This window comes from Denticeps clupeoides, unplaced genomic scaffold (genome assembly GCF_900700375.1).
Source record: "Denticeps clupeoides unplaced genomic scaffold, fDenClu1.1, whole genome shotgun sequence".
Classification (NCBI taxonomy): Eukaryota; Metazoa; Chordata; class Actinopteri; order Clupeiformes; family Denticipitidae; genus Denticeps; species Denticeps clupeoides.
Genome location: NW_021630091.1, coordinates 72,095 through 98,660, shown reverse-complemented (window position 1 = coordinate 98,660; position 26,566 = coordinate 72,095). Strand labels below are relative to the sequence as shown.

At 44.8% G+C, this 26,566-nt stretch overlaps 1 protein-coding gene across 1 annotated transcript; it reads left to right on the top strand.

The window, feature by feature from the left end:
- The first annotated feature begins 138 nt into the window (after positions 1-138).
- On the top strand, positions 139-2,893 carry LOC114783316 (protein sprouty homolog 1-like). Its single transcript, XM_028968737.1, has 2 exons — positions 139-633; positions 1,683-2,893. Exon 2 carries the CDS (start codon positions 1,738-1,740, stop codon positions 2,647-2,649), a length of 912 nt encoding a protein of 303 aa, XP_028824570.1. The 5' UTR covers positions 139-633; positions 1,683-1,737; the 3' UTR covers positions 2,650-2,893.
- The last annotated feature ends 23,673 nt before the right edge of the window (positions 2,894-26,566 follow it).

The following is a 26,566-nucleotide window of genomic DNA, read 5'->3' as shown; positions in this document are numbered from 1 at the left end:
TTTAATAGCAAGAAAACCTAAGGTCGGGCGAAATGGCTCCGGTCCACCTTAAGAGCGACGCGCCCGGCCTTCCAACATCTGCCCAATGAATTAAGAGCGGATGCGTTGTATCCTTTTTCAGTTCCCTGAATGGCCAATGGGAGTTGGCCGCCCGAGCAAACACGCAGCCCCGCTCTCCCATTCATCTAGTACGAGGCTCGGTCCGCGTCGAGCCGCGGGGAGACACGACGCGACGCGCAGCCCAACGTGGATGTACTTCTCAGCCCGGGTTCCAGCCGGAGACGCGTCGGGGTTATTATTATTTTTACACCCCTCTTCCTCCTCCTCCTCCTCCTTCTCCTCCTCGTTCGGCGGCTTGAACCGGGGACGCCGAGTCGGCGGCGGCGTCTCGGACGCGCAGCGCTCCACGGGCTCGCCAGTTCCTCCGACTGCGGCAACCCACGTCGGTCTCGGTGGATTTTAACCCCCCTGGGACTAGAGAGCGCCGCCGTGCTGGGATTTACGGCGGCCCCGCTGGTGCTGGACGCGTTCGGACATTTTTTTTTTTTTTTTACTTTATTCTTCTTTTTTTTTTTTGGATGGGTATTTGACATCGCGGCTGATGGATCCGACGTTATGGATGTTTGCATATAGGTGCGTATCTGGAATTTCGTGCGTTTGTTGGATTATTATTATTATACATTTTTTTTTGTCCGAGACCAGCTCTGCGCCCTGGACACTATTTTATTTCCCTAGTCGCGTTTCATTTCTCGTCTTTTTCTTTTCTTTTTTTTTTTTGAGCGACTCGCGGTGTTTTTTTTTGCAGGCCCTGCGTTATACCCCCCCCAGACGTGAAGCACGTCGCGCGTTACAAGAAGGATCCCAGCAGGGACCCCCCCCCACACACTTCCCCGGGTTCCTCGAAAACGGGGCCGTTTTAGATTGTCGCGATGTGGGCTTCCAAACACCCCCTTCCCCCCCACCAGGCCGCTTGTTTTCATTCATAACCCCCCCTCCCCCTCTGTCTCCTCCCCCTCCCGGATCATCCCGCGTCCTGTTGATTAATTAGTTCCAGCGGTCAGAGACAACCCGGACACGTCGCTGACCCCCCCCCTCGACTTCGGGACACTAATTCCACCCGACACCGATCTAATCATCACCGCCATAATAATACTGCACACCGTACAAAGCGGTTGTCGTGTTCCTCCACCTGAAATGTTCCACCGTCGTTTGTTAATTATAAAGGTGCGCGCAACCACGTGGGCGTTTTTTTATTACTATTGTCATTATTATTATACTGGGTATAATAATATATATATATATATTTTTTTACCCCGATTATTCGCCTGCCCGTATTTAAATGGTAAAGGAGCCCATAGAGATGCAAATCGCCACCAGAAGTGTTTCTGCGGCCCGCTGTTTTTTTTTTTTTTTTTTTTTGATGTGTGCGTATTGTGGAGAGGAAGGAGGGGGGCAGCAGACGAAAGGGAAGAAGAAAAAAAAACCAGAACAAAGTCACGTTAATCGTCAACCTTCCCTCGAAGAGGGTTAAAATGCAACCAGGGCACAGAAAAAGCGCGCCTTTTGCGTAATAATGCGTTTAAGAATCTTTAACGAGGCGCTAATAGACTATAGAGCTGTGGATTTTGTTTTCTTCTTCTTCTTCTTCTCCTCATCACCGCTGCTGTCTCCCTTCTGCTCAGGGTTTCTGGTGCGCGCCAAGTTCACAGTGAATGTCGGAAGTGGTGATCGCCCCAGATGGAGCCCCAAAGTCAACATGGCACTGGTGGCTCGCTAGCTGTGATCCAGCAGCCCTCCCCGGAGGCTCGGCTGGAGCAGCTGGACTACGAGCGGGAGCTCCAGCGCGCCGCCATCCTCTCGCTCGACCAGATCAAGGCCATCCGCTCCAGCAACGAGTACACGGAGGGCCCGTCGGCGGCCCGGAGGCCAGCGCCGCGCGTCGCGCCGCGGCCCGACAAGCAGGAGCGCACCCACGAGGTCATCCTCGTCAACGTGAACAATAACTACGAGCCCAGGGGCCACCATCACCATCACCATCACGCCGCGCGGGTCCCGGGCCTCAGCCGCTCCACCAGCACGGGCAGCTCCGGCAGCGGCGGCAGCGCCTCCTCCGAGCAGGGCCTGCTGCCGCGCTCCCCTCCCGCCCGGCCGGGGGCCGTGCGGACTCAGCCCAAGGCGGACGGGCCCCTGAAGCCCGCGGGCAAGGCCTCGGCCGACCTCGGCGGCCACCAGTTCATCTGCGAGCGGTGCGGCAAGTGCAAGTGCCGGGAGTGCACGGCGCCCCGGACGCTGCCCGCCTGCCTGGCCTGCGGCGGCCAGTGCCTGTGCTCCGCCGAGAGCGCCGTGGAGAACGGCACCTGCATGTGCCTGGTCAAGGGACTCTTCTACCACTGCTCCAACGACGACGAGGGGGACACCTGCGCCGACCACCCCTGCTCCCTGTCCCGCTCGCACTGCTGCTCCCGCTTCCTGTGCATGGGATTAATGGCCGCGCTCTTCCCCTGCCTGCTGTGCTACCCGCCCATGAAGGGCTGCGTCCGGGCAAGCCAGGGCTGCTACGACCGCGCCAAGCGGCCGGGCTGCCGCTGCAAGAACTCCAACACCGTCTACTGCAAGCTGGAGGCCCCGGCGCCCCGGAAACCCTCCTGATGGGCCGCCGCGCGGAATACGGACAACCACTCGCGTCTGTCGGCCTTGACCGCCCCTCCGTCTCTCTTGGCTACTCATTGACGGTCCGTGCAAAAGATTCAGCCCAGCCAAACCTGTGAAGGACCATCTCGACGAGGTCGAGGTGTAGCCGCTAACGGATCACGAGAGCGAGCCCACCCCACGACCCACGACTTCTGCGCCTTCTACCTTCTCAATGTTGTTCTCTTTCTCTCTGTGTGTGTGTGTGTGTTTTTTTTTTTTTTTTTTTTTTTTTTTTTTGTATATTGTTCGTTCTGATTCCAACAGAGAAATTCCGGCTATTTTTTAAGAAAGAAAAAGAAAATGTCTCGTTTTAAGAAAAAAAAAGAGAGAAAGAAAAACATTCTTTTTTTTTTTCCCTGTAAAAATATTTATTATGTGAAGCTCTATTATTTTATGATATTTATTGCAAAGGACAGTCTTTAAATTTACTCATGTCTGAATATAACAAAATATCAATACTTACTGAATTTTAAAGGGTGGCACAAAAGAAAAAAACCTATGTTAACTTTAATGCAGAAAATATATTAATTAATGAAAACAAATCACACAGTGTCTCGTGTCTCTTGGTGCTCTTCAATCCCCCCCCACCACAGTCTACGCACACGTGGGCTCAGAATTCCAACATTCCTACATCCAACGCCGAAGTTCCACCAATGGTGCGTAACGCGAGTGGAGATCCCACCGTTTACTGCAGCGTGGCCGTCTTTACGGGGTGTGAAGATTCGTAAGAACGAACAAAAAAAAAAATAGAGACCGGGTAGATTTTTGAAGAGCTCCTGTGCGCTTGGACAGCCCCGCGTCACCTGTTCGAAGGTAATAACTGCGTGTGGACACGCCCACCGCGTCCCTGGCTCTCTGGGTGACCTCGGATGTGAGATTTTGGGGGCTCCCCCCCCTTATCGGGTGCCTGGTCGTGCCAGAAGAGACAGATCCTCGGCAGGAAACGCGTTCCTGAGCGCGTAACGCGACCGCAAGGTGTTTCCCGAACCCGGGGATTACGCGCTCATGGCTCTGGGCAGGGTAATCGGTCCCCCCCCCCAACACCCCGAGTGCTCAGCAGTGCTCCGAGGCACCTTGGCGACTCGGGGTTCGAACCCAGGCCACCATTGCCCCAGCCTGTGACCAACATTTGTAAAGCATAGTATCTACTTTCTGCCATTTTTTTTCAGTATATTTAGTCCAACTGAGCAGATCTGATCAAAGCCGCAGTTGTGCCATGACCTCGGTGATCTCAAAACAACATTTTATCCTTTGGTTATAGGTCGAAAATGGCCTAATCCATTTAAAGAAGGAAAGAAAAAAAAAGTCTCCCCCAAAACCATTTTGACACCCGTGTGTTATAAATAAAGACTGAGCTGCACATAATATTTAAAGTAGCCGTGGAGCTGCGGTCCTTCGGTATCTCTGGGAAAGTAGTTAGGAAATAAGTGCCTGGCCCATACGAATACGTCCTACCACTTTTTATGCTGCATGTGTTGCAGTGTGTTTTTATGGGTCATGGGCTGCAGCCACCGAGCAACAGCCCTCTTTCAAATGGGTCCGTTTTAGAGTTTAGTGCATTTTTCTTTTTTTTTCTTTTTTTACTAGCCGGAATGTACCTTTTGTTGCTCTGAATGGTTGAGGGCGGATTAGAGGTTTGTCCATTTCCTGTTACCTTTCAGCCCTGCAATCTGAGCCCTATTTGCTCCTGGATCCTCGACAATCAACAACAATAGGAGACTTTTTTTTTTTTAAAGAGCATTCTTGTAGACAGAGCCTGAACTAAAGTTGCGTTTGGGAGACTATAACACTCACAACTCCATAGATGCACATGGTTTTTAGTGAATGAAGACGATGACCATGCAAGTGTAACTCAAGCTTTTTAGTATTAAGTCATTCTGTGGCCAAAAAAACACCCCTCGCTCCTTCTTTTCAGGGAAAATGTGCACTGCCACACACCCACAAAGTTCTATTTACAGCCTGTGTTTGGTGGCCCACTCCCAGGCCTCTGGCGGGGTGGGTCTCCGGGCGCTACGCTCACATGAGTGTGCTGTGAGTCACCGTGGAACCTCTGTGCCACGGGCCCCGCTGACCTCCGCGAGGCGCTCCCAACACTAAAAATACCTGGGAAGGAAATTCATCACCATCGCCAGTCTTTGTGGTTTTCTTTCTCTCTTTCTGTCTTTCCACCATTGCCAGTTCTGAGACCTACAACAGGAAACCCAGGCAAAAATATATACGATACATACACACATATGCATACAGCAATACTGAAGCGTTGGAGAGTTTTTATTTGGCAGCGTATCTGCAGCGTCAAAAGGCCCTGAGGCGGCAGGACGTCAGCTGCCTTTAGGTGGAACATTTGGCACTAAGCACACAGAAGGCCTAAGCGAAACGGCCCATTCACGCACCGGCCTTTAGTGTCCTGTGTCAACGCGCTCTTGCGGCCATTTGACGACGCCGCCGCCTTCCACGGACCCCTTCCTGTCCTCCCATCTTTTGTTCTGCCGTTTTATGGACAGAAGCGGTGCTGGCGGATAGCTCGCGGTGGTAAGCGATCAATACACAAGCGCTGTTATCTCGGCCCTTTGTCATTAAGGCCGGGGGGGTCTTCTTTTTACTGAGACCGGAATTTCTGCCTTGATCAGGACGTCTTGTTTCATCAATGGCTCATGATGAACGCAGTTTAATCAAGATAACGCGAGCCTGTCAGCTGTCTTTTTACCAAGATTGGAATGTTTATTACAAACTAATGACTACATAGATGTACTTCATACTGATGCCAGTTTCTTCTTCCTAGATTATAATATTTAGCAGAAAATCGAGATTAGTTTTATTCCCATTCCAGCCTGGTAAAGATTCTGACTAACGTGGACAGGTCTCTTAGATATATGAACTAAATTAGCTCATGGTTTAAAGAATTAAATGGGCCTTTTAGGTTCTACCAGTGGTTATAAGAGCATATTCACTTGCACCACTTGTTTAGTCGCACAACTGTCTTCGATCCTTTGTAAGTAAATGCAGAAATTACACATAATTCACTTCGGGTTGACATGGTGGAGAGATAAGATCTCGTCCTTGATCTTTCTCAGGAGTTGTCAGGCAGCTGGATTCAAAGGCCACCCAGTTGAGATGTGTCCCTGATATCACAACCAAGCAAAAGAATAAAAGTAAAATCACTGCAAAAGCAAAAAAACTAAAATAAAATAATGACTCCACTGAAAGAATAAATAAAGGGGAGGCAGTGGTCCCTTTCATATGGTGTGTGTGGATGGTGGGGTGGGGGAAGGTGAACCGGGGGGTGGGTGCACCCCCCCCACACACACACACCATCTCTTTTCCCACTCCGTCCTTTTTTTTTTTTTTTTTTAGCCAGATGGTTCCCGTCTGCTGGCTTTTTTCAATTCACTTCCTCCCCTCACAGTCAACAGGGACGTCCCTCCAAGCACCCCTCCTCCCCAAGACCTCCTCTGTTATGCGGCTGGAAGTAATCTTTTATTGCCCAGTTGTTCGGAAGTGACCTCCTGCCCTTGATTAGATAGGGCCAAGTCCTATCACACCATTTTGTTTGAGCTGGCAGTCTACACCCCCCTCCCTCTCTTCTTTTTTTCTTCTGAGCTCGGTGATCCTGTGTAAGGGACAACAATGGGGGGCTTTAGTCCGTCCGGCTCTCGGCCGGGGGGCATCGGGTGGGGGTCATGCTGTTTTTTTACCCTGTTTGGGGAGGGAGGGGGGGGGTGTTTGGAGGGTTAAGGAAGAGCCTCTTGCTATGTTTTAACCTCTGTAGAGCCGTTTTGTCTTGACAGCTTCCCCATACCACCATGACATCCCCCCGTCCCTCCCCCAACCATCACTTTCCCGATGACCCTCAGTAAGCCTCAAAGGTCTTCTTTAATCTTCGCTATCAGTGAACTCTTGAGTCAACAGCGAGTGGTCAACAGGTGAGCTCTTCTGTGATGGTCGCTCAGATATTTGGCCCCTTGTGAGCCCCCTTTTGCTCTTATTTGATCCATGCCGGCCACCATGAAAAGCTCACGTTTCCGACGTATTTTAGCTTTGATCCCAGAAAACTCCGGCAGGTGAGGGATTTCAACATTCCAGTGCGCATCCCCAGGGATCGTCCATAACTTATCAAATTCATTGCCAATATAGCTGACGTTGACTCAAGGCGACTGGATTCATTCCACTGTAATTTGACGGTAAATTTAATTAGACTGGAGTATAGGTATAAAGTGGCCTGATGACAGACTGGTCAGTCTCTCACTATTTTTAAAATAAACAGAATCTACAGCTCCCTCCGACCATCAATAGCATTTCCATACGTCTCCCAGGGCTGACGATTATGGAATATTTTGCCAGAGCATGACCCACATCTTGGCTTCCCCTCAAGAAGTGTTTCAGATGAGTAAGTCCAGCTCTTCGCTTAAGTTTCATCATGCTTGCGTGGAAGCTCCTTGAGTAATAGGAAAACATTTCCATTCAATATTCGCTTGTACCCAGGCCTAACCACATCCACGGACGTTTATATGGGCAACTGGAATTATGCGCTGCTCTGGAGCTTTAATAAAAAATGAAAAAAAAAAAAAAACAATTCACCTAATATTTCCTGCATTTTATTGTTTCAGTCTAGTGCCTGAAATGGGCCGTGGAGGAGTAGTTAAGGATTTTTTTAAGGATCTAGGAGGAACGTCCTGTTGTTTGTTTCCTACTCTTATAGTGCAGTAAACTCTTTTCAAAAAGAACAGTGTCGAGTTACGGCCCCTGAATGAGGGCCCGGCTGCTGAATAGGTGAAAATGGACAGGAAATCACTTGCAAAGCATCTTATTAACATGACGTTAGTTCTTCACAAGGAGAAGCCTCGGTGGGGACAATGGCACCAGGGTTTCAGCAAATCATCCATTTAAAAGCCTCACATTTTCTTTGTATGTGTGCAAATTGACTTATTTTTTAATTATGTGGTTTTGGTTGTTATTTACAAGTGATCTAAGAATTAGCTCCGATTTTGGAGAATCTGTGAGATCAAAGGCAGCTGAGACGTCTCGGGTGCAGACTTTGGGTAAAATTGAGGAAAAAAGTGTAAAACATGTAAAGGAATTAATAGGCGACATTAGGTTCTTTTCATGTCTCCATGCCTTTGTTCCTTCAGCACTTAAAGATGGGCCTCTGTATTAACGCTGAATTCAAAGACTTCCAGACTTGAGCTCATCTGTCGGTGGCAATACGCGTTTAATTACGGAACCTCTTCAGCTGAGTAACTTACGTCCAAAAACTAAGATGCAAACACAAACCACTCTTTCATGAAGCCACAGTTACATTAACGATAAACCATCTCTTGAAATATGAATACATATACATTAAGTAACATATGATCTTACTTTGCATACAGAATATTGTAAATTGATTCTTACATTTCTCATGTAACTTAGAGGTTGCATATTAAATGTTGTTAGTTGCTTATTTAAAGCACGTTGAAAGATGCTGTCACATACAGTGAAGTAATAGCAACCAAAAACAAGAATTTGGTGCAAATTTTGAACAGAACTTAAGCCCAAACATGTGGCCAGCGATACACTGTTCGTTTCTTTTAAGTTGTTTTATTGTTAAATGTAAGGAGAGCAGCTGAGGCTTTGAGTGCATGTGAACGGTTTTCAAAGAAACCTCTGCCACCTTAGCCTGCAAATATCACACCATGGCAAATCAAACACGGACGCTTTGGAAACACACAAAAAAGAGTGAAAAAAAAGAGAGGAAAAGTGGAAGCAGCTGTTCGGAAATGCTTCCTCTTTACGACACTACGGGTACGAAGGCTCATAACAAATCAAAGTTTTGCTTCAATCAAATGCTTCATTTGCCTTTACAGGAATATTAGAAAAGTTATGCAGAGCTTTTTTAAAGAGCACATGGGGGGGAGAAATGGGGTGCCCACGTGTCTGCACGCCCTCAGATATATGCCATGTGGGGGTACAGCAGACAACAAAGGACGCTATAATACCTTTTTTCTTCCCATGGGGGTAGGAACAAGCTGGGCCCACATGAAGCCCTTTCTGCTCTGCCACGTTAACACAGGTGCACTTTTAAAAAGCTGAATAACACCCCCCCCATTTCAACACTGCAAAAGACAGAAAAGCCCACACAGAATCTGTCTCTTAGCAAGTAAGGTGAAAATAAAAAAATGCACAACGTAAGCTTAAGCTAAGCTAAACATGCCTACATTTTGAATTTTGAATTGTGCTGAGTAGCTTTTATTCAACCCTTGTGGTGCCATCACATATAGCAATTTTAGCCCAATCGAGGTCTATGATACCATTGTGTGTATAGACATTGTCTCCAAGTCATTATAAAAAAACGTCCTAAACGTCATAAAACACACATTTCCCTAATGCATTCCAAAATGTACTCACTATGGCAGCTCTATTTAGCTCGTTTCAATAGTCTGATCTGTGGCTCACTCTCTGCGTTCAGTTTTCATTTAGCTTGTGAGCTAAAAGTTGCCTACCATTAGTATTTCACCAACTACTCTGTGGACTTATCATGTTCATCATTTGTACCTAAGCAAAACTTGCTTTCTGACATTGGACACGTGGTCACTGCAGCCACAATCCAGATCGAACTGTAGGCTATGTTGTTTTAATAGAGTATTTTCTCCGCTCGTCCCAACATGGCTTATTCAGTCGAGGGGTGCCTCGCTAAAGGGGAAAGAGGGCAGAGACGAGAAGGAGGAGGAGTGTGATGGGGGCAGTGGAGACACATTCAGTTTGTTAAGTCAGGCAGAACACTCGACAGGAAGGAAGGAGGAAGAAACGCTCCTAAGTGCCATTGTTTAGTTAAAGTGGCCTTAGCAGCCAAAATGGCCGTTTTTCGATCTCCGTGCATCTAATGCCTCCCTGACCTACATTTCACCGGGGCGGGCAAAAGAAAATGTATGTATGTATATTTCATGTATCTTGTAATTCATGTGCAGAACACATGATATCCATTTCATACGTAACATCACAGAATGTCATTTGAAGAGTTATTCATGGCTATTAATTGGTTTGGGGAATTGCACCAGGATCCGGTTCGTCTTGCGTGGATGAAGAGTGGGGCAACACACTGCCCGGCTGACTTGGCCAAACGGACAGACTGTATTTGTTTTCCCAAGTCCTTTCCTGATTGCACTGCCACGCTAATTCCGGTGCGCTCCAATCTGCCCCGCTTTGACGGGCCAGGAATTAACAAGAGAGTCATTTAGCACACATGTTTCTACTTGGCGTGTAACCTCCCTGTGCCTTCATTTGTACAATTTTGCCTTCATTAGGCAACAGGGTACAGGTAATTTTCGCCCAAATTGTAGACCCGGGCTCTTGTTGCTAGGAAGTGGAGGAGCCTCAAACGTGGCCATTTCCTTGCCTGTGCAACTTGAGTTCTTATTAAATCGCTTAAGTCATGACAATTGGTGTCATTACATGCAACCAACTTCCTCCTTGAGTAACAAATTAACTCAAGCCATTTTGCTCTATGATTGCAGTTCCTGAGGGGATGCAGACTTGAGGAGAAACATTATGGCTCTGTGTGGCTTTGCATTTTGATATGGTAACTGGGGTTCAAGATGGACTTTTTGATCAATTGGCTAGTGGTTGATAAACTGAAAATATTTACCAGCCAATGCATGTTATACCAGCCAAATAACTACATTTTTTACAGCATTTATCAGACACCCTTATCCAGAGCGACTTACAATCAGTGGTTACAGGGACAGTCTCCCCAGAGCAATTTAGGGTTAAGTGTCTTGCTCAGGTAGTAAGCGGGATTTGAACCTGGGTCTTCTGGTTCATAGGCGAGTGTGTTACCCACTAGGCTACTACCACCCAACTACATAACAATTAAATGACTCATTTACTTAGTACAATCTGTTAATCATTAATATATTATTGTATATTAAATCTCACACCCACACTTTTTCTGTAGTTTTCATGATGTGTAAATGATTTTTTTTTGCAGATCATGGAAATGGTCTTTGTAGTTCCTTTGGTAACACTTTATGAATGTGCTGCCATCCAGCATTTCCCACCTTTAGCCCATGATGTTGTGGTGTCAGAAGTTTGTCTCACATTACCATACAAGGGCCGTTCCATAAAGCAGGTTCCCTTGGTTAGCCGGGTTAATGTGGTTAAGTCGTGACTTAAACTGTTATTGGGCAACCTTGACTTCTAACTCAGAAGGAAAAAAGCCGGGGTTGAAGAAATACCCCGTGGCCAGAGAAAAGTTAGAGGTATAGCGAGCAGAAGTCTTACGTGGCAGATGTGGAGCCATATGACGATGATAGCATACATGCAACCACGGCTAACAATAAATCAAACACGCTAAATGAATTACAGTTAACTTGGATCAGTTCTGCCGGGGCTCTGTCCACAGGACTCCAACGTGGACGCTGGCAGGCCCCTCAGGTTCCGCGGGTCTGTTTTTGTAGCCTACGGTTCATTTTAATTCCGCTACCGGATCTCTGGTTGCAAACTACCAGATAATAGCTGCTGATTAAGCTACAATGAATTAGCCAAAGAGCAGCCGTTTCTGGATCGCCCCGTGCCGCCTCATTGCTATCAAATTATCATCTTTAGTGGTCAGTCAACCAAGAGGCGGGGTCGGCATCCGCTCTACTGTCGGGTGTTTATATAAGACAGAGGCTGTGCACTGGACGAGCCAGCGGCCTCCGTACCGTCACATGCGGCACTCTCCTGGGGCTGTAAATGACAGCGGAGACTCGCCGCCTGGGATACAGCGCTGCAAAGCAGGGTGGGAATATTTTCCGCGGTGTTAGATGTCAAGACACTGATATACGTGTTGTGACCCGTAACAGGGTGTTGGTTTATTTACAGCCATGTATGTTCAAATGGGCGATTATGTTCAACTTGTCCGCAGAGTGTAACCAAGTATCTCTAACATACAGTACAGGCCAGAAGTTTGGACACACCTTCTCATTCAATGACCATTTACGTTGGTAGATTCTCACTGAAGGCATCAAAACTATGAATGAACACATGTGGAGTTATGTACTTAACAAAAAAAGGTGAACTAAGTGAAAACATGTTTTATATAGTTTCTTTGCTCTGATTACGGCTTTGCTCACGCTTGGCATTCTCTCGATGAGCTTCAAGAGGTCGTCACCTGAAATGGTTTTCCAACAGTCTTGAAGGAGTTCCCAGAGGTGTTTAGCACCTTTGCCTTCACTCTGCTGTCCAGCTCACCCCAAAACTCGATTGGGTTCAGGTCCGGTGACTGTGGAGGCCAGGTCTCCGATGTAAATGGTCATGAAAATAAAGAAAACACACACAGAAGGTGTGTCCAAACTTTTGACCTGTACCGCAGAGAACAACAGTCCAATACATAACATCTATACAATACACAATGCTGCAAATCTGTTATTTTATTGCGTAGAACATTTGTACTGTTTTTACTTAATGATGTTGCATTGTGTTTCAAAAGTCTTTGCAATTTGTGATAGTTGATTGTAGTTTGCATCGTACCTGTATTTAAGCACACCAAAAAAGTGCAAATGAGCAGCAGTACAGCAGCGGAGCAAAAAGATGAGTAATATGCCTGACAATGAAGCCTGCGTGTTTTCTCAATGGGGCGCTGAGCCTGCAACAGGAACCCTGCCAGAAAACCCTTTACCAAACAAAGAGGCCAGTAGGAAATAATACTGGCCCAGGCTTGTTTGACTGTCTGTGGGCTTCATTCCAAGCTGCTGTAACGGGCTATAAGTCTTTTATAGGGGACCCCCCCCCACCAAAAAAAAAAAATGGGGGCCCCTCGGCAGAGAGGAACTTTTACATTTCTGTTTGAGTGGGACCATAGCCAGCATGCGAGCTCAAAGGGCATTTTCCAGTCACTTGATTTAAGTACTTTGTGTATTTCAAAGGCCATGGGAGCCTAAGGAATATTTCCTGATTTCCCTTATTTCTCAGAGCATTTCAGATAAGTCAGCACATCCGATCAAGGATGCAGGGTGCAGAAGTACTACTGCTCATATATATATATATACACACACACACACACACACACACACACACACACACACACACACACTTACAGAAATCTCCTCCTTCTGTCGCCTTGTCTACGTTCTCTGAAACACACACAAATTTCATTCCTGGCGCTCAGCTGCTCTCTGTTTTCTCTCTCGCTGCAGCAGCTCATATGTCATGTCAGAGTGAGCTGCAAGAAGGAGACACAAACACCATGTGCCTGCTGCATCCCACTAAGCACAAAATGCAATGGCGGCCAAAACACCCGGCACTGGCTGCTTCCAGCATTTGAATTCCAAGCTGACAGAGATGTGCCGCTGTTGGAGAGGTCATTAACTGTCCCAGTGGACAAGTGTTTCATTGTGCATAATTTTACTTGCACCACCTAGTGGCTGGGGTGTGAAACCAGGTATAGCATTAGCGTAATACATGGTTTTATGCTTTCTTCAACAAGAAAAAATTATTTCTTATTTTACTATTTTATCATGATCATGGATCTTATATGTTTTGTCTTAGGACTTGTTCAGCAGCAAACTGCTGTTTGCACATTTGTGTGCGGATCTATTGAAAAGATTTAGAAAGAGATTTCATATTTTCAATTGCCACTTTTGTGGAGCCCCAGCAATTTGCAGCTAAATGGCGATGACCGCTGTGACCTGGCTCAGTCGGAACAGGATGAGCAGATATCTTCTGTGATATCATAAAGCCCAGGACAGGAAGTGAGATAAACTTTCCTGACGAACGTCACCTGATTGGAAAGATATGTGACCTATTTATCAGGAGTGGTGAGCAGACTGCGGCTATTACCGCTGTGGAGCAGGATGATGATCTCCTTTTTTTTTTTGTGGGGGGGGTTGTAATTAGTGCTATCACTGATCACATCAGGTACCAGGCAGTGGTGGCCTATCGGACTGTAATTGTATGTTTGCTGAACCACCAAGTTGCCACTGAGCGAGGTACCGTCCCCACACACTGCTCCCCGGGCGCCTGTCATGGCTGGCCACTGCTCACATTGTAATGGATTAAATGCAGTGGTGGCAGTGCGGTTAATCAGAACCGGCCCCTGTAATCAGAAGGTTGTCGGTTCAAATCCCGAAGCACCGAGGTGCCACTGAGCAAAGCATCGTCCCTACACACTGCTCCCCAGGCGCCTGTCATGGCTGACCACTGCTCACTAAGGGTAATGGGTTAAATGCAGAGGACACATTTCGTTACGTCACCGTGTGCTGTACTGCAATCACTTCACTTTCTTTAAATGCAAAGAACCCATTTCATTGTGTGCACCGTGTAATGTGCTTGCTGTGTATCGAAACACTTCACCTTCACTTCATTATTATTATTTTTTAAATCTCTTTCTTTTTGATTCTAAATTGGGGGATTATTAACACCATTGACTGATATAATTTACAAAGCAGCCTCTTTGTACAGCAGTAAAAGAGGAAAACGACCATAAAAATAATTAATCTCAAACAGGCAGATTAATAATCAAACCCAAGAAGACAAATTAATACCAAGCAAAGTGTTTCATATCTATTTAAGAGCATCTTTAAAGGAGGATTATAAACAATAAAAAGCTGATGATGATAATAATAATAACATTAAAGATCCCAATGTCAGTTCCCAGGTTCTTAAAAAGTGGTCAGTTTTTTTTTTTTTTTTTTTTGGAAGGCAACCTCACTTATGGACTTGCTGGTTGTGACATTCAGAGTCCTTTGTTGGACAGAATGAAGGGACAGACAATATAAAGGGGTTCCAGTCCACTCGCTCTCAATAAGTTCCAGCCTGCAACCCCCTGCATCCTGGGAGGGTCTTGTAAACGGCACGACGCTGAGATGAGGTAGACTGATGAAGAAGAATGAAAGAGGAGGGAGAAAAAAAACACGCTGGGCACTGAAGTATCCCAGGCTCTTCATCCCCACAGGAAGTTGGTGAGAAAAGGACCCATGACCCACACCTCTATCAAAACCATGCATGCAAAAGGAAAGAAAAAAAAAACTGTCTAAAGTTTCTTAACAAGCTGTTTCACATCACAAGCTTACAGAACTTCAGGGACGTTCATGGATTGTGATCCCAGAGGGACGCCGTTCTTTTTATTTCTTTATTTTGGAGTTTTGTGGAAATGCGAAGATGTTTCTGCATAGGTGAGCTGGGTTGAGGTCTGGCCAGATCAATCAATCAAATTTTATATATCCTCCTCTGGTCAGCACTAGATTACCCTGGGATGTTCAATGAGATTTATCCAGGAAATATGGCAGGTTACTGCAGTCCAGTCGTGTATCATGATGTGAGGTAGCGTTTTCAGGGCAGTGGTGGCCTGGTGGTTAAGGAAGCGGCCCCGGTCCTATTAGCAGGGATCAGCAGATGGCTTTTAAAAGGGCAGGCGGTAAGGGCCAAGCAGGGAAATCAACAAGAGTCAGCGATGCCACATGATCATGTGATCATGTGATGATGATGTTATATGTGCGACAAGTATCTTGTCAGAACAAAAGAAAGAACATGTGTGAATGTCAAACGCACAAGCTTGAACAAAAGTTCTACAAACACAGAAAATGCAGGGCCAGCAGATGTGCAGTTCCTCTGTTGCGGAACCGTTCGTGGTGCAAAATTTCATTTGTGGTTGGAAACGAATGGTCGCATTTTTTATCTGATATAAATATTAACGTTTCTCTGCCATCTTTGGCATAAACATTGAGCCTATGTTTAACACTCATGTTCCAAAGCTGTTTCACACATGACCCCGCGGCTCGAGAGTTATGCTCTTCCACATGAGGCCGTGCCCTGTTGACCTTGGCCATAGCTTTTTGAAATGCTGACGTGATAACGTGAAGTGATTGTCACTTGTGATACACACCAACACAGCACACGGTGCACACAGTGAAATTTGTACTCTGCATTTAACCCATCACCCTGAGTGAGCAGTGGGCAGCCATGACAGGCGCCCACTAAAGTTAAAAACGACAGTGAAAACGAAGGGTTGTGGTATCCTGGTTCTATTCAAGATACAGCATGTTGCTTATAGCAAACGATTCATCTGGATTGTTGGTCTGTATTTATTTCTGCCACCCAAAAGGCATTCATAATTATTTCTCGTTTCTGATTACTTGTTCTAATTACTATACATACATCAATACCCTGTTGCAGCAAATCTTGTGTGGTTTTTCCCCTCCGCTCTAAACACAAATAATCCCCCTTGGACACAGGGCATGTTGGTGGACATAACAATCTTAGGACCTCACCCACTGCCAATTGGTGAGTACTGCCATTTTTACTCTATGAATGCAAACCAGTTGAAGCTGCAATGCCCACCGACGTTTGGCATTCGAACGGATGTGGTGTAGAGAGAAAGTGTTGAGATGTTGTTTCGTGTTTGTTTGTTTTGGTGTCTAGCATTGGCTCTTTGCCAGTGTTGTATGTAGTTTGTGTATAGGTTGAGGGATTTGTGGTGGTGTGTATATAGCACTTGTTGGTTTGAGTGTATAGAGCCCTTCTTTGACTGTAAATAAATACAAACTTATTGCACTTTGGTTTGGCCCGTGTTTTCCCTCTTTTCCACTGTCCATCGCACACAAATTTGTCCACGTTTTTCGCCCCCAGATGAGAACGGGACAAGAGTACTGCTTACCAAGCAACAAGATTTAAAAAATGTTCAATTCAATTTCAGTTCGAACAATTCAATTTCAGATTTTGCAATTCAGATTCAAATACATTCAATTAAATTTTGGTTTCTACTGGCACAAATCTCTGCCCATACAGGACAGGGTAAGATTAGTATGAATAATTTTTATGTTAGTTGCTATGTTACCATCAGGTCCATGACTTTTTACACGCTTTTATCCACCAGTGATACTGAAAACATTAACCCAATAAAGGAAATGCACACAAAAATCTAAATATATAATGAGAAGTTTAATTTCAGCTCTATGAAGACTTCAGTAATTTTTTAAATGCCTCTTAAATAATTGCACAGTTGTTATCATTACGTACTTTCTTGTATATGTTCAGGTGCGTGGACCAAAGAAAGAAGCTGTTCTGTGTCCACCCGGCTGTAATTGCTCTCAGGCCTCGACTACAAAATTGCTATATCTTATCTGCTAATTGTTCGGAGGTCAAGTGCTTTTGCATTTCCAGACTTGTGTGTGGCGAGGTCCTCTGTTTAAACAGAGAAGGAGAGGGGTTAAGAGAGCACGCTTCACAGGCGTCTTTCTAGACTGGAGGATAATAACAATGCGAGAAGGACGCAGCCAACATTCTGGAACAGTTTATTAGAGGGAAGTTGGCAATTAGATATTACTGGGCACACGTCAACTAACGCAGCAAAAACAAGGTCTACGGGTGGTAGATTTATCTCCAGCTAGACAGTTCTGCACTGCCGCTATGATTTTCATGTTCTTCCTAAGTACATTGTGTACCTGCTAAAAAGTTCAAATGATTAATACTGTGACTGAAATTTGCTGATCAGCGCAGGTGTTATCATATACATTTACATTTACATTTATAACATTTATCAGGCGCCCTTCTCCAGAGCGACTTACAATCAGTATTACAGGGACAGTCTCCCTGGAGCAATTTAGGGTTATGTGTCTTGCTCAGGGACACAATGGTAGTAAGTGGGATTCGAACCCGGGTCTTCTGGTTCATAGGCGAGTGTGTTACCCACTAGGCTACTACCTGATACAGGATCAGCCACGACATTAAAACCAGTGGCAAGCACATTACATGGACTATATGGGGTGGTTGTAGACTAGTGGGTAACACACTCGCCTATGTACCAGAAGACCCAGGTTCAAATGCCACTTACTACCATTATGTCCCTGAGAAAGAATCTTAACCAAATCCCACTTAACCTTAAATTGCTTCAGGGGGACTGTCCCTGATTGTAAGTCGCTCTGGATAAGGGCGTCTGTTAAATGCTGTAAATTTAAATGTAAACTATATGGATGTGTTGTGTAAGGAATCGAGTGAGGTTCTCAAATTGTGATGTTTGTGCACTTGGATTTCAAAAATAGCGTATCTGGTTTAGAAAAATGTATGTTTTCCTTCAATAACATGAACAACACTGCGATACCAAGTGGTTCCACAATGGAAGCTATATTTCAGCTCCGGAATTTGCTTCCATGTTGAATTAAACATGAGTTTTTTTTTTTACTAAATGCTTGCTTTTAAGTTTAATATATTAAATACAGCATAAGCACTGGTCAAGAACAGGGTGTGGAAGATCTCAGAAATTAACATAATTTTGTTGAAACAATGAAGAACATTCTTTTACACTCAGAGTAAAAGACACACACACTCAAGCCAAAACCACAAATGTCCCCAAGGTGCTCCATCAGACTTAGCGTTACAAATCCATGGAACATTTGGTGCCACCACATTCTGAAATGCCACAGAGAGTCTGCTGAAGAAACTCTGTAATAGTTACCAAGTACCCATCTGAGGGTAATTTTCAACCAGGGCAGCCATGATGGATTTGTGCCTTTCAGGTGTAATTATTTTAAGAGAGACTGAGCAGTTAAGCTCTCCCCAACATCACACAGTCCTAATGAATGTTTATGCTCTTTTTCCTGTCTCCCAGGGCCATGCAGGACACACAATCTTGCAGACGTTTCCATTTAGGGCAGCGTGCAAAAAAAAAAAAAAACTTTTTTCCCCTCTATCTTTCCCCAGGTTGGTGCAGTGCTGGTTCATTTTGGTTGAAGGGTAGATATTATATGTTGCACACAATTGAATAATAATAAAAAAAAAACAGAGACACAAGGAAACAGAAAGCATTACTGACAGGTGAAACCTCAGTTTGCATTGCCAAACCAGGACAGTGGCCTCAGCTGACAAGTCTCAAGGCATTTCAAGCTGGATGGAGGACCTAACTTTATGACCGGATTTTTTTTACTGGCTGGAAAATACCCTCTGCCTCTTCCAGCAGAGTCTTTCCATGTTGCCATGGTGCCCTGCTGTGTATCCTATCAGCACCCATTATCAGGCTCATTCAAAGAGAACACGGCACATCCAATGGACCCGATGAACCCGAATATATATAAGTATATACACACACACACACACATTTATATATACATATATAAATTGGTCTTTCATATCCATCTCAGGGCTCGGCTGACCTTATCAGAAGGTGAGGAAATTAAGAAAGTAAGTCTTTTATTCCATCCTCTGCTTTTATGGTGGCTGCTTTTGCATGTGGCTGGCGTGAGAATGGTCGTCCTGGATGTTAGCAGGCCAGAGTGAAGACATTGTTCCATCTGAGTTGTTTGATGTTTTCATTTATTCTGCAAAATTAATATGCAGGTTCATCTTTGAAGTATTAGTAATAAATGAAAATCAAGTATGATATAGTTTTCATTTCTCAGTAGTTCCTCCTACACAACAATGCAAAAGGAGAGAAAACTTGTGCCTTTTTTCCCCTCCTGGGCTGGATGTCAATAAATCTCACGCAGATCAGGTAATGTGCTTCAGCAGAGATCTCAACAAGGTCACATATTGTGATCTTTGAAACATATTAATTATGATTTTTTTTTTATCTTTAACTCAATGGTAACCCTTTCTGTTTTAAATTGCAAGCAGATTGTCCTGAGCAATTAAGATGAATGATCAACCTTTGAGCATCAAAAATCTTCCTGCGAGATTACCTTTCTCTTTTTTTAGTCTATTCTAGTTTATTTATTAAAAATTATCAGAAGCAACTGGGAACCTCTGTTGGGAACGAGGTATGTGCTCCCAGTAGCTGAAGTGCTAGCCTCCCTACAAAAAAAAAAAAAAAAAAAAGTGTCCTATTTTCAGGCCGTCGCATGTATAAATAAGCGAACCCTTCTATTATAGGGACGTGTCTGAACTTGAACGGAAGGAATGTTTTGGATTCGAAAACGTCCTCTGTGTTGCAGGCAGAGCGAAACCTGAAGTCATCCTGGTTCAGTCATGCAGGGCAACAACCGCCCCGGGCGATGAGTGGAGGCTGAGATCTCGGAATAACGGAATTTGGGACACACACCATCCTTAATGAAAACAGCGGGGGGAAAAAAATGCTCCTGTCATCTCGTGTGCTGCATTTGAAGATGCATATAAAAAGTGCAATAGTTTAACATGCTACTCCGCTAACGGTCTAAAAACTTGCAAGGAAGCAGCACATGACCGTTTTCAGGCAATTAAGAGGATCAGGAAAAGGCTGACGCCGCAGTCCTGGGATACTAGTTTAACCGGAAGTGTGGGGCTCCTTTAAAAGACTTCCCAGGGTCCCCCTGAGTGGAAATGGATAATAAATAGCAGGGTATTTCATGGCTGCATTCCAGCTACCGGGTCTGGCAAGGAAGTGACTCATTTCGGCAGAGAGAATAGAATAAGAGGAGTTTTGTGTCTGTTATTATCAGCCAGCCAAGGGAAAACCACACTGGCAGACCAAGAGGAAAGGCAAGAGGGGTTTAGTCAGGGGGAAGGCGGGCGCCATACAATCAAAAAGCAAGTGGAAAAAAATGCATATTACATATGCTGCTGGCGTTTCTCTCTCTCTGTATCTTTTTAAGATGCATGGAACATTTATTTTTTTTTTTTACCCCCTTTTAAAGGCATTTTTGCTTTGGGAAGAAGGTGGGTTGTTGAAAATGTAGTTGCGTATTCTTTCTCTGTAATGACCTTTGACCCCACAGACAACAAACCAAGCTGAACCAGCAAGGGTTGCACATGCTTACACCTGCATGACCTACAATTCACACCTACTTTACAGTTTATTCGGGCCATTGTGGCAGGTCGGAGTTAATCAGTAACGCTGAAAAGCGTGTTGCTGCATACATTACTACCTGCCTACTGGTCGGAAAAGGATGTGGCAGTTTTATTTATAGTCAACTCTATATGAAATCTTCATTAAAAACTATTTATAGCTGAGATATTGTGTTAATGGTCACTTTATAGTCAGGATGTACATATATGCTTACATGCTAGTATTTGTTTTTACTAACTGGTTTTTACACAAGTTTTTTCTTTATTGCTTTTGCTCACGTATTATAAGCCTTTTTCTTTGCTTGTTCAACATTAGGGATTGTGGAAGAATAAGGCATTTATCTCTGATGGTTCATGTTGGTATAATACCTTTATTTTAAAAATACATTTTATGTCAATTTCTTGTCAGTACAGTCCAGTCCTCTGGGAGCCTCTGGACAGGCTGCACAGTGGTCACCACTGGTTTTCATCTGGACGTATGTTTTGGACCGTTTTTGTATAGGTCTGGATGTTCATAAGGGACAGATGTGTGTGTCGACCATGGTTTTTGTAAAGTTACGTTGTTTTGCAGTTGTTTTGTCCTCCTCTATCTAACTGCAATTTAGAACAAAGGCTCTAAAACTACAGACAAAGGTTCATGTCAACTTAATGCAAATGTCTCTGTCAGACATTCAGCAACAACAACAAAAAAAGAACACAGACAAAGCTTTAGGTTTGTGCGAGGTTCTCCGTAATGTGATTAAACCAGTCTGCATTCGGAAGGGTAGCAATCGTCTGCCCCCTTCCCCGCCGTGGGGCAAGGTGGGCGTGCAGCATCACAGACCTTTGTTCTGTGTGTGTGGAAAATCACACACTGTCAACATCAGAAAGTAGAGCTAATATTTACCATATACGGAGCCGCTTTAATATTAGCCAGTGGTAAAGGGAGAACAGAGGCTTTGCTCTGAGGCTTGCTTCACGAGTGCTCAACAACTTTTACCATTTCTTCCCCCTTCTTCTTTTTATCTCTTTATGAATCAAAGATGTGCTGTGTGTAGTCGCTTGCCAAGATGTGGGCCGCAGTGCCTATAAAAGCAGGCCTGGTTGGAATGAACTTGCAACAGAGCATGTATCCAATTAGCCAGACTGGCACTGCAAAATGCTTTTAATTAGGGAAATTCGGCATCAATCGGCGTTAAATCTTAATCGACTGCATTCATTTCAATTTGTCAGCAGTCTTTGAATCTAGTAATCAAAGGTTTTTTTTGCAAAACGTAACTCATCGCACGACAATCTGCTGATAAAAAGTCCAGTTTATGGCCTTAATGTTCACATGCTTGTTGTTACAATTGCAACTCAGCAATTTACACTTTGCAAAGGTAACAATATTTTGCATGCAATTAAAGATTGAAATGTGCAATATGTTAATTCAGTGTATATACGGCATTGTAAAAAAAGAGCTTAGACCTGACCTGGCATAGACTCAAATCAGTGTTGCACAGAAGCCAGTCACCAGGTGCTGCAAGTTTGCGAACACACTCCAAGTGGCTTCTGGGACTGCGGCTTCGGGGCAGCTTATCTTGCAGAAGAAATATTAATTTCATTGCTCCCGGAGCACCTGACGGCTCGTTTTCCGTCATGTTTTGGACATTCCTGTGGTCACTCCCAGCAGGCTCTGCTGGGCTCCCGCACACCTGCCGCAGCAGAGCAGCTGTGGAGAGCACAACATCATTAGGGCCACTGAAAGAGAAGGCAAAGCCTGCATGGCCGTTCCTCCATGTTTACTCCCTGCCAGGGTTCAACATGGGGGCATCTGTGCAGCGGTGGACGTTAAAGGTGTGAGGACCTGACCAGGCTTGAATCTTTTCAAAAAGCATTCAATGCATTTATCTTTGCAACAAGGTTTCACTTTTGGTGGAACATTTCTTGCACTTACATATGGATGAAGGACAATTATTAGCAATTAATAAGAGTGGATAGCAACATAGTATCGTACTAAACTATCATATTTAGTTTTAGATAATTGATTTGAAGATGTTGAAAAAAAGCATTAGATAGTCTTCATCCTCAGCATGATTTTTCATCCTAGGAAGTAATATCGGTGAACGTTTTTGACCTGAAATTGATTTGTCAGGACATTAAACCCCTGCTAAGTAGGCCACAGCCCAAGATGGAGACAAATAAAAGGGCTTTGACACGGGCACCAGCCACTTCTGTGCCAAGAGCACGCCTGAGACCAGAGACTGGCCAGGGGGGGGGAGAGATCAATCCATCGGCGTGTACACAGGAAGGAAGACAGGCCGAGATACAGCGGCTAATGACATGTCCCTGTGTGCTGCTCGAAGGGAGGGGGCAGTAACAGGATATTTAAACAGAGATAAGAGTGTGTGCCAAAGGGGCAGTGACGAGCCACAGCAATCGAGTTATCGTTACAAGGAAAGGCATCATTCAAACATGGTTTCATTGGTGTAATGGTGTGGGTCAGCTAAACTGACTAATTCACGGACAGGTCTTTTTTTTTCCATGTGACTGCATATGAGGCCAAAATGTGGGTCGGCTACAACCAACCCCTGCACACAGGTGTAAGGAAGCAGCACTGGGTGGCTAAAACGGATCATAAAAAAGCCACATGCTAAGTAATGTAGGGAACACGGGAAGCTCTGGAGGCTCACAGATCCCATGCATGTCCGTGCAAAGGAGCGTTGAGAGAGGGGCAGGAATGATGTCTTTGCATCATGTCGTCTCTCCAGCACCTCCCCACCCCATGGTGAAAACCCCAGGCCAGTGTTGGCAGGAACACAGCCCCAACCCCAGCAGGCCCACAGGATCGGGTGATGCTCTGAAAAAGGATTAGCGGCAACTGGATCCCTTTGGCATGAGTAATGGAATTTTCATTACAATGATCTTGGGTGTGGTGCGCTAGGAATGCATCCTGAAAGGAGCACACCGAGGCAAATGTAAGGGTGGGAATTGTGGTTTTGTGACCCCCCCCCCTTCCAACACCCCAAACAACCCCCCCTTACCCCAATCTACTCTTTCACAGTCACGCTCTGACATGTTCCCCGGCAGAAGCCGTCACCTCTCGGGCTGCACTGTTTTTACGTGCTGCTGAGGCCCTCGCCACTCTCTTCGTCACAGAACCCTCTTGCATCAGCCTGACACAGGTGATAAATCAGCATTTTAGCGTAAAGCGGGAATGATTAGCATTTCATGGTAAAAAAAAAAACGTGCAGAATGGTGCGGGGCAAACAGTGGACGGTGCAGACGAACATGACAGTGAGACACACTGGTGCAAGGACTCCATCCAAGGACTGAATGAATCATTAATGTAGGACATTGTCAGACTGTGATTAAAATACCCATTAAAAAAACACTAATCCCGTTGCTCTGCTGTCAAAGTTGAAATATAAAACCTCGTCGGCGGTGTTTGCTCACCTGCCGATGCTTCAGGGATGGTGAGGCTGAGACATCCCTCTGATCACCAGTCACGACTCGGAGGAGAAACCCGTGGGGCAGATCTCTGGAATTACCAGCGAAATCTCAAAGTAAAAGCCATTCTTAAGGAGCAACAAAGACACCACTGTTTAGACTGCGCCTTTTGGTCCTGCAGAAATACAATCTGCAGTCATTTTCTTCCTGCTCCTAGGCCAGCTATCCAAGCAGGGTGGGGGTAGGCAATTGGGCATGAGAGGCCAGAGACAGAGATAAAGCCTAATATGAATATTTGTTCCATTTATTCCCATTCTGAGAGCAATTAAAGTTACTGTTTCATTATTAGAAAATAACAACTTTAGGATAAATAATTAAAAATATATGTGATATGGTACCAGCCCAAGAGAACTGTATTTATTACAGTTATTCCATGATAAAGCTGTTCCTAAGCCATGCCATTCTGGTCCTGTGACGACTTATAGAATTACTCTCATCCTATCAAAATTTCAGACTGGATCTAACCTCCGGTGTGACAATGGCTCTGCGGTTCTATCCACATTACATCATTTACATTTATCCAGAGAGACTTACAACGTGCTTTCAAGTTACCATCGATGAAGAGATCAATTCCGATTCACTAGGACACCAACTATGAATGCATCTATTTTATTCACTCTGTTGTAGATTCTGTACACAAAGTTCGACAACAAGAAAATTACAATTTAATCTAAATATTCTTTAAAGAGGAAGGTCTTGAGCTGTCGTTTGAAGGTGCTCAGTGACTGAGCTGTTCTGACCTCGAGGGGAAGTTCATTCCACCACCGAGGGGCCAAGACGGAGAAGAGTCTAGATGAATGTTTTCCTTTTACCTTCAGAGATGGAGGGACCAGGCGAGCAGTACTGGAGGCTCGGAGTATACGAGGTGCAGTGCGAGGTGTAATAAGGGTTTTGTGATGTCGATATGTCGTATGCATAAACGTATCACATCCTAATCAGGGCCTAAATGTATGATATGTATTGGTGTGTGTACACACATATACACACACACACACACACACACACACACACACACACACACACACACACACACACACACACACATATATATATATATATTTTAATGCATCAAACATTAACACACACCAATACATGACATACATTTAGGCCCTGATTAAGCCCTGTTATACACCAGTGTTGTGGACCAACGAATACAACTTCACCTTAAATGATAAGGCCTGTATAACAAAAGGTGTGTCCAATCAGGATGGAATCTGTGAGGATCTGGACGAGCAGCACATTTCTGGCGGCTGTGTGCAGATGGCGGCAGCTGTTCGAAAGGCGCTTGAGAACTTGGAGCAACTGGAGAGCCATTTCATTTGTGTCTCACAAGGTGAAGTGGACCAACTATGGTGAGAAGAGAAATGTCCATCCCTCCCAGAAGCCCCCAGTGAAGTCATGATTAAAAACAACATTGCTTGGTACATTACTTATTTGGGATCAGTTCAGATTCAAATCCCGCTTACAACCATTGTGTCCCTGAGCAAGAGACTTAACCCTAAGTTGCTCCAGGGGGGGACTGTCCCTGTAACTACTGATTGTAAGTTGCTCCAGATAAGGACGTATGGTTTAAAGCTGTAAATGTAAATGTAAATGTAAGTGGCGCCGTAACTCCTCGGTCTCGGTTAAACGCTTCCTTGTATTCCAGCCTTGTCTTTTCATTAGAAATGTGCACATTAGAGAGGATTTCTTGTAGTTGCTTTATGAGGCTCTCCAACTGCTCCATGAACATGTTATCCGCCATTATTGTATGTATTACACATTTGGGGTTATAGATCATTGGGGTATTGGGATCACTACGGCAGCGCTTTCACAAAAAAACCTGGAACCCATTTTAAAGGTCCCCTGACATTACTTTCTTTTGCTTTTATATTGGTCTTAATGGTCCCCTAATTCTGTATCTTATGCCTCCTTTCGAAATTCAGCCTTGGTGTGTCTGTGTCTGTAGCTTTAAATCCTAATGAGGAGGAGAGCGGTCTATAGACGTTAGTGCAGACAGGAAGCTGTGTCGCCGTTTTTCCAGAATAAAAATATTCCTATTGTGACAACATAAGGGGACAAATTCCAGATCTGACCGTCTGAGCTGCCGCTCTCCGAACGGCGAAGAAGAATGACAGGCTGGGGGAACTAATGGTAAATAATCTCACAAAGTGAAATTTTCATGTCAGAGGATTTTTAAAAATCCATTCTGGGTCCCCAGAAACTTTAGATTTGTTTCATCTGCTGTGTCATCAAGAGAATCCCAGGACTTTATAAGTGAGCAGAAACCTGACAGTAAAACGTGATTCCATTGCCGTTCAGCCAGTCCTGGGAAACGTCATAGTAATATTAATAATGAATCAGACTTTGTTTGACTCATGCTTAAAAAAAGATATAATGTTTAGTCTTGAATCTGGCTACTGCTTCATATCCTGGTGGAGGGGTGTTATGTGTTAGACATTTGAACTGAATGGATCCATTATTGAAAAAAAAAAAAAAAAAGATGGAACTGCTGATGAGTCTCATAAATCTCCAGAGCAATTTCACCCCATCGGCATTCCTACATATGCCAAGACGTCATGCTGTTGTATGTTGTTGGCCGTACTCGAAAAACGGGGAACACTCGACAGCTTTGAGTTGGACATGAAAGAGGCCGAGGACGAGACACTGTGGCCATCGACTACAACAAGCCCAGTGATTCTAGTCCGGCGACTCTGAACTTGGG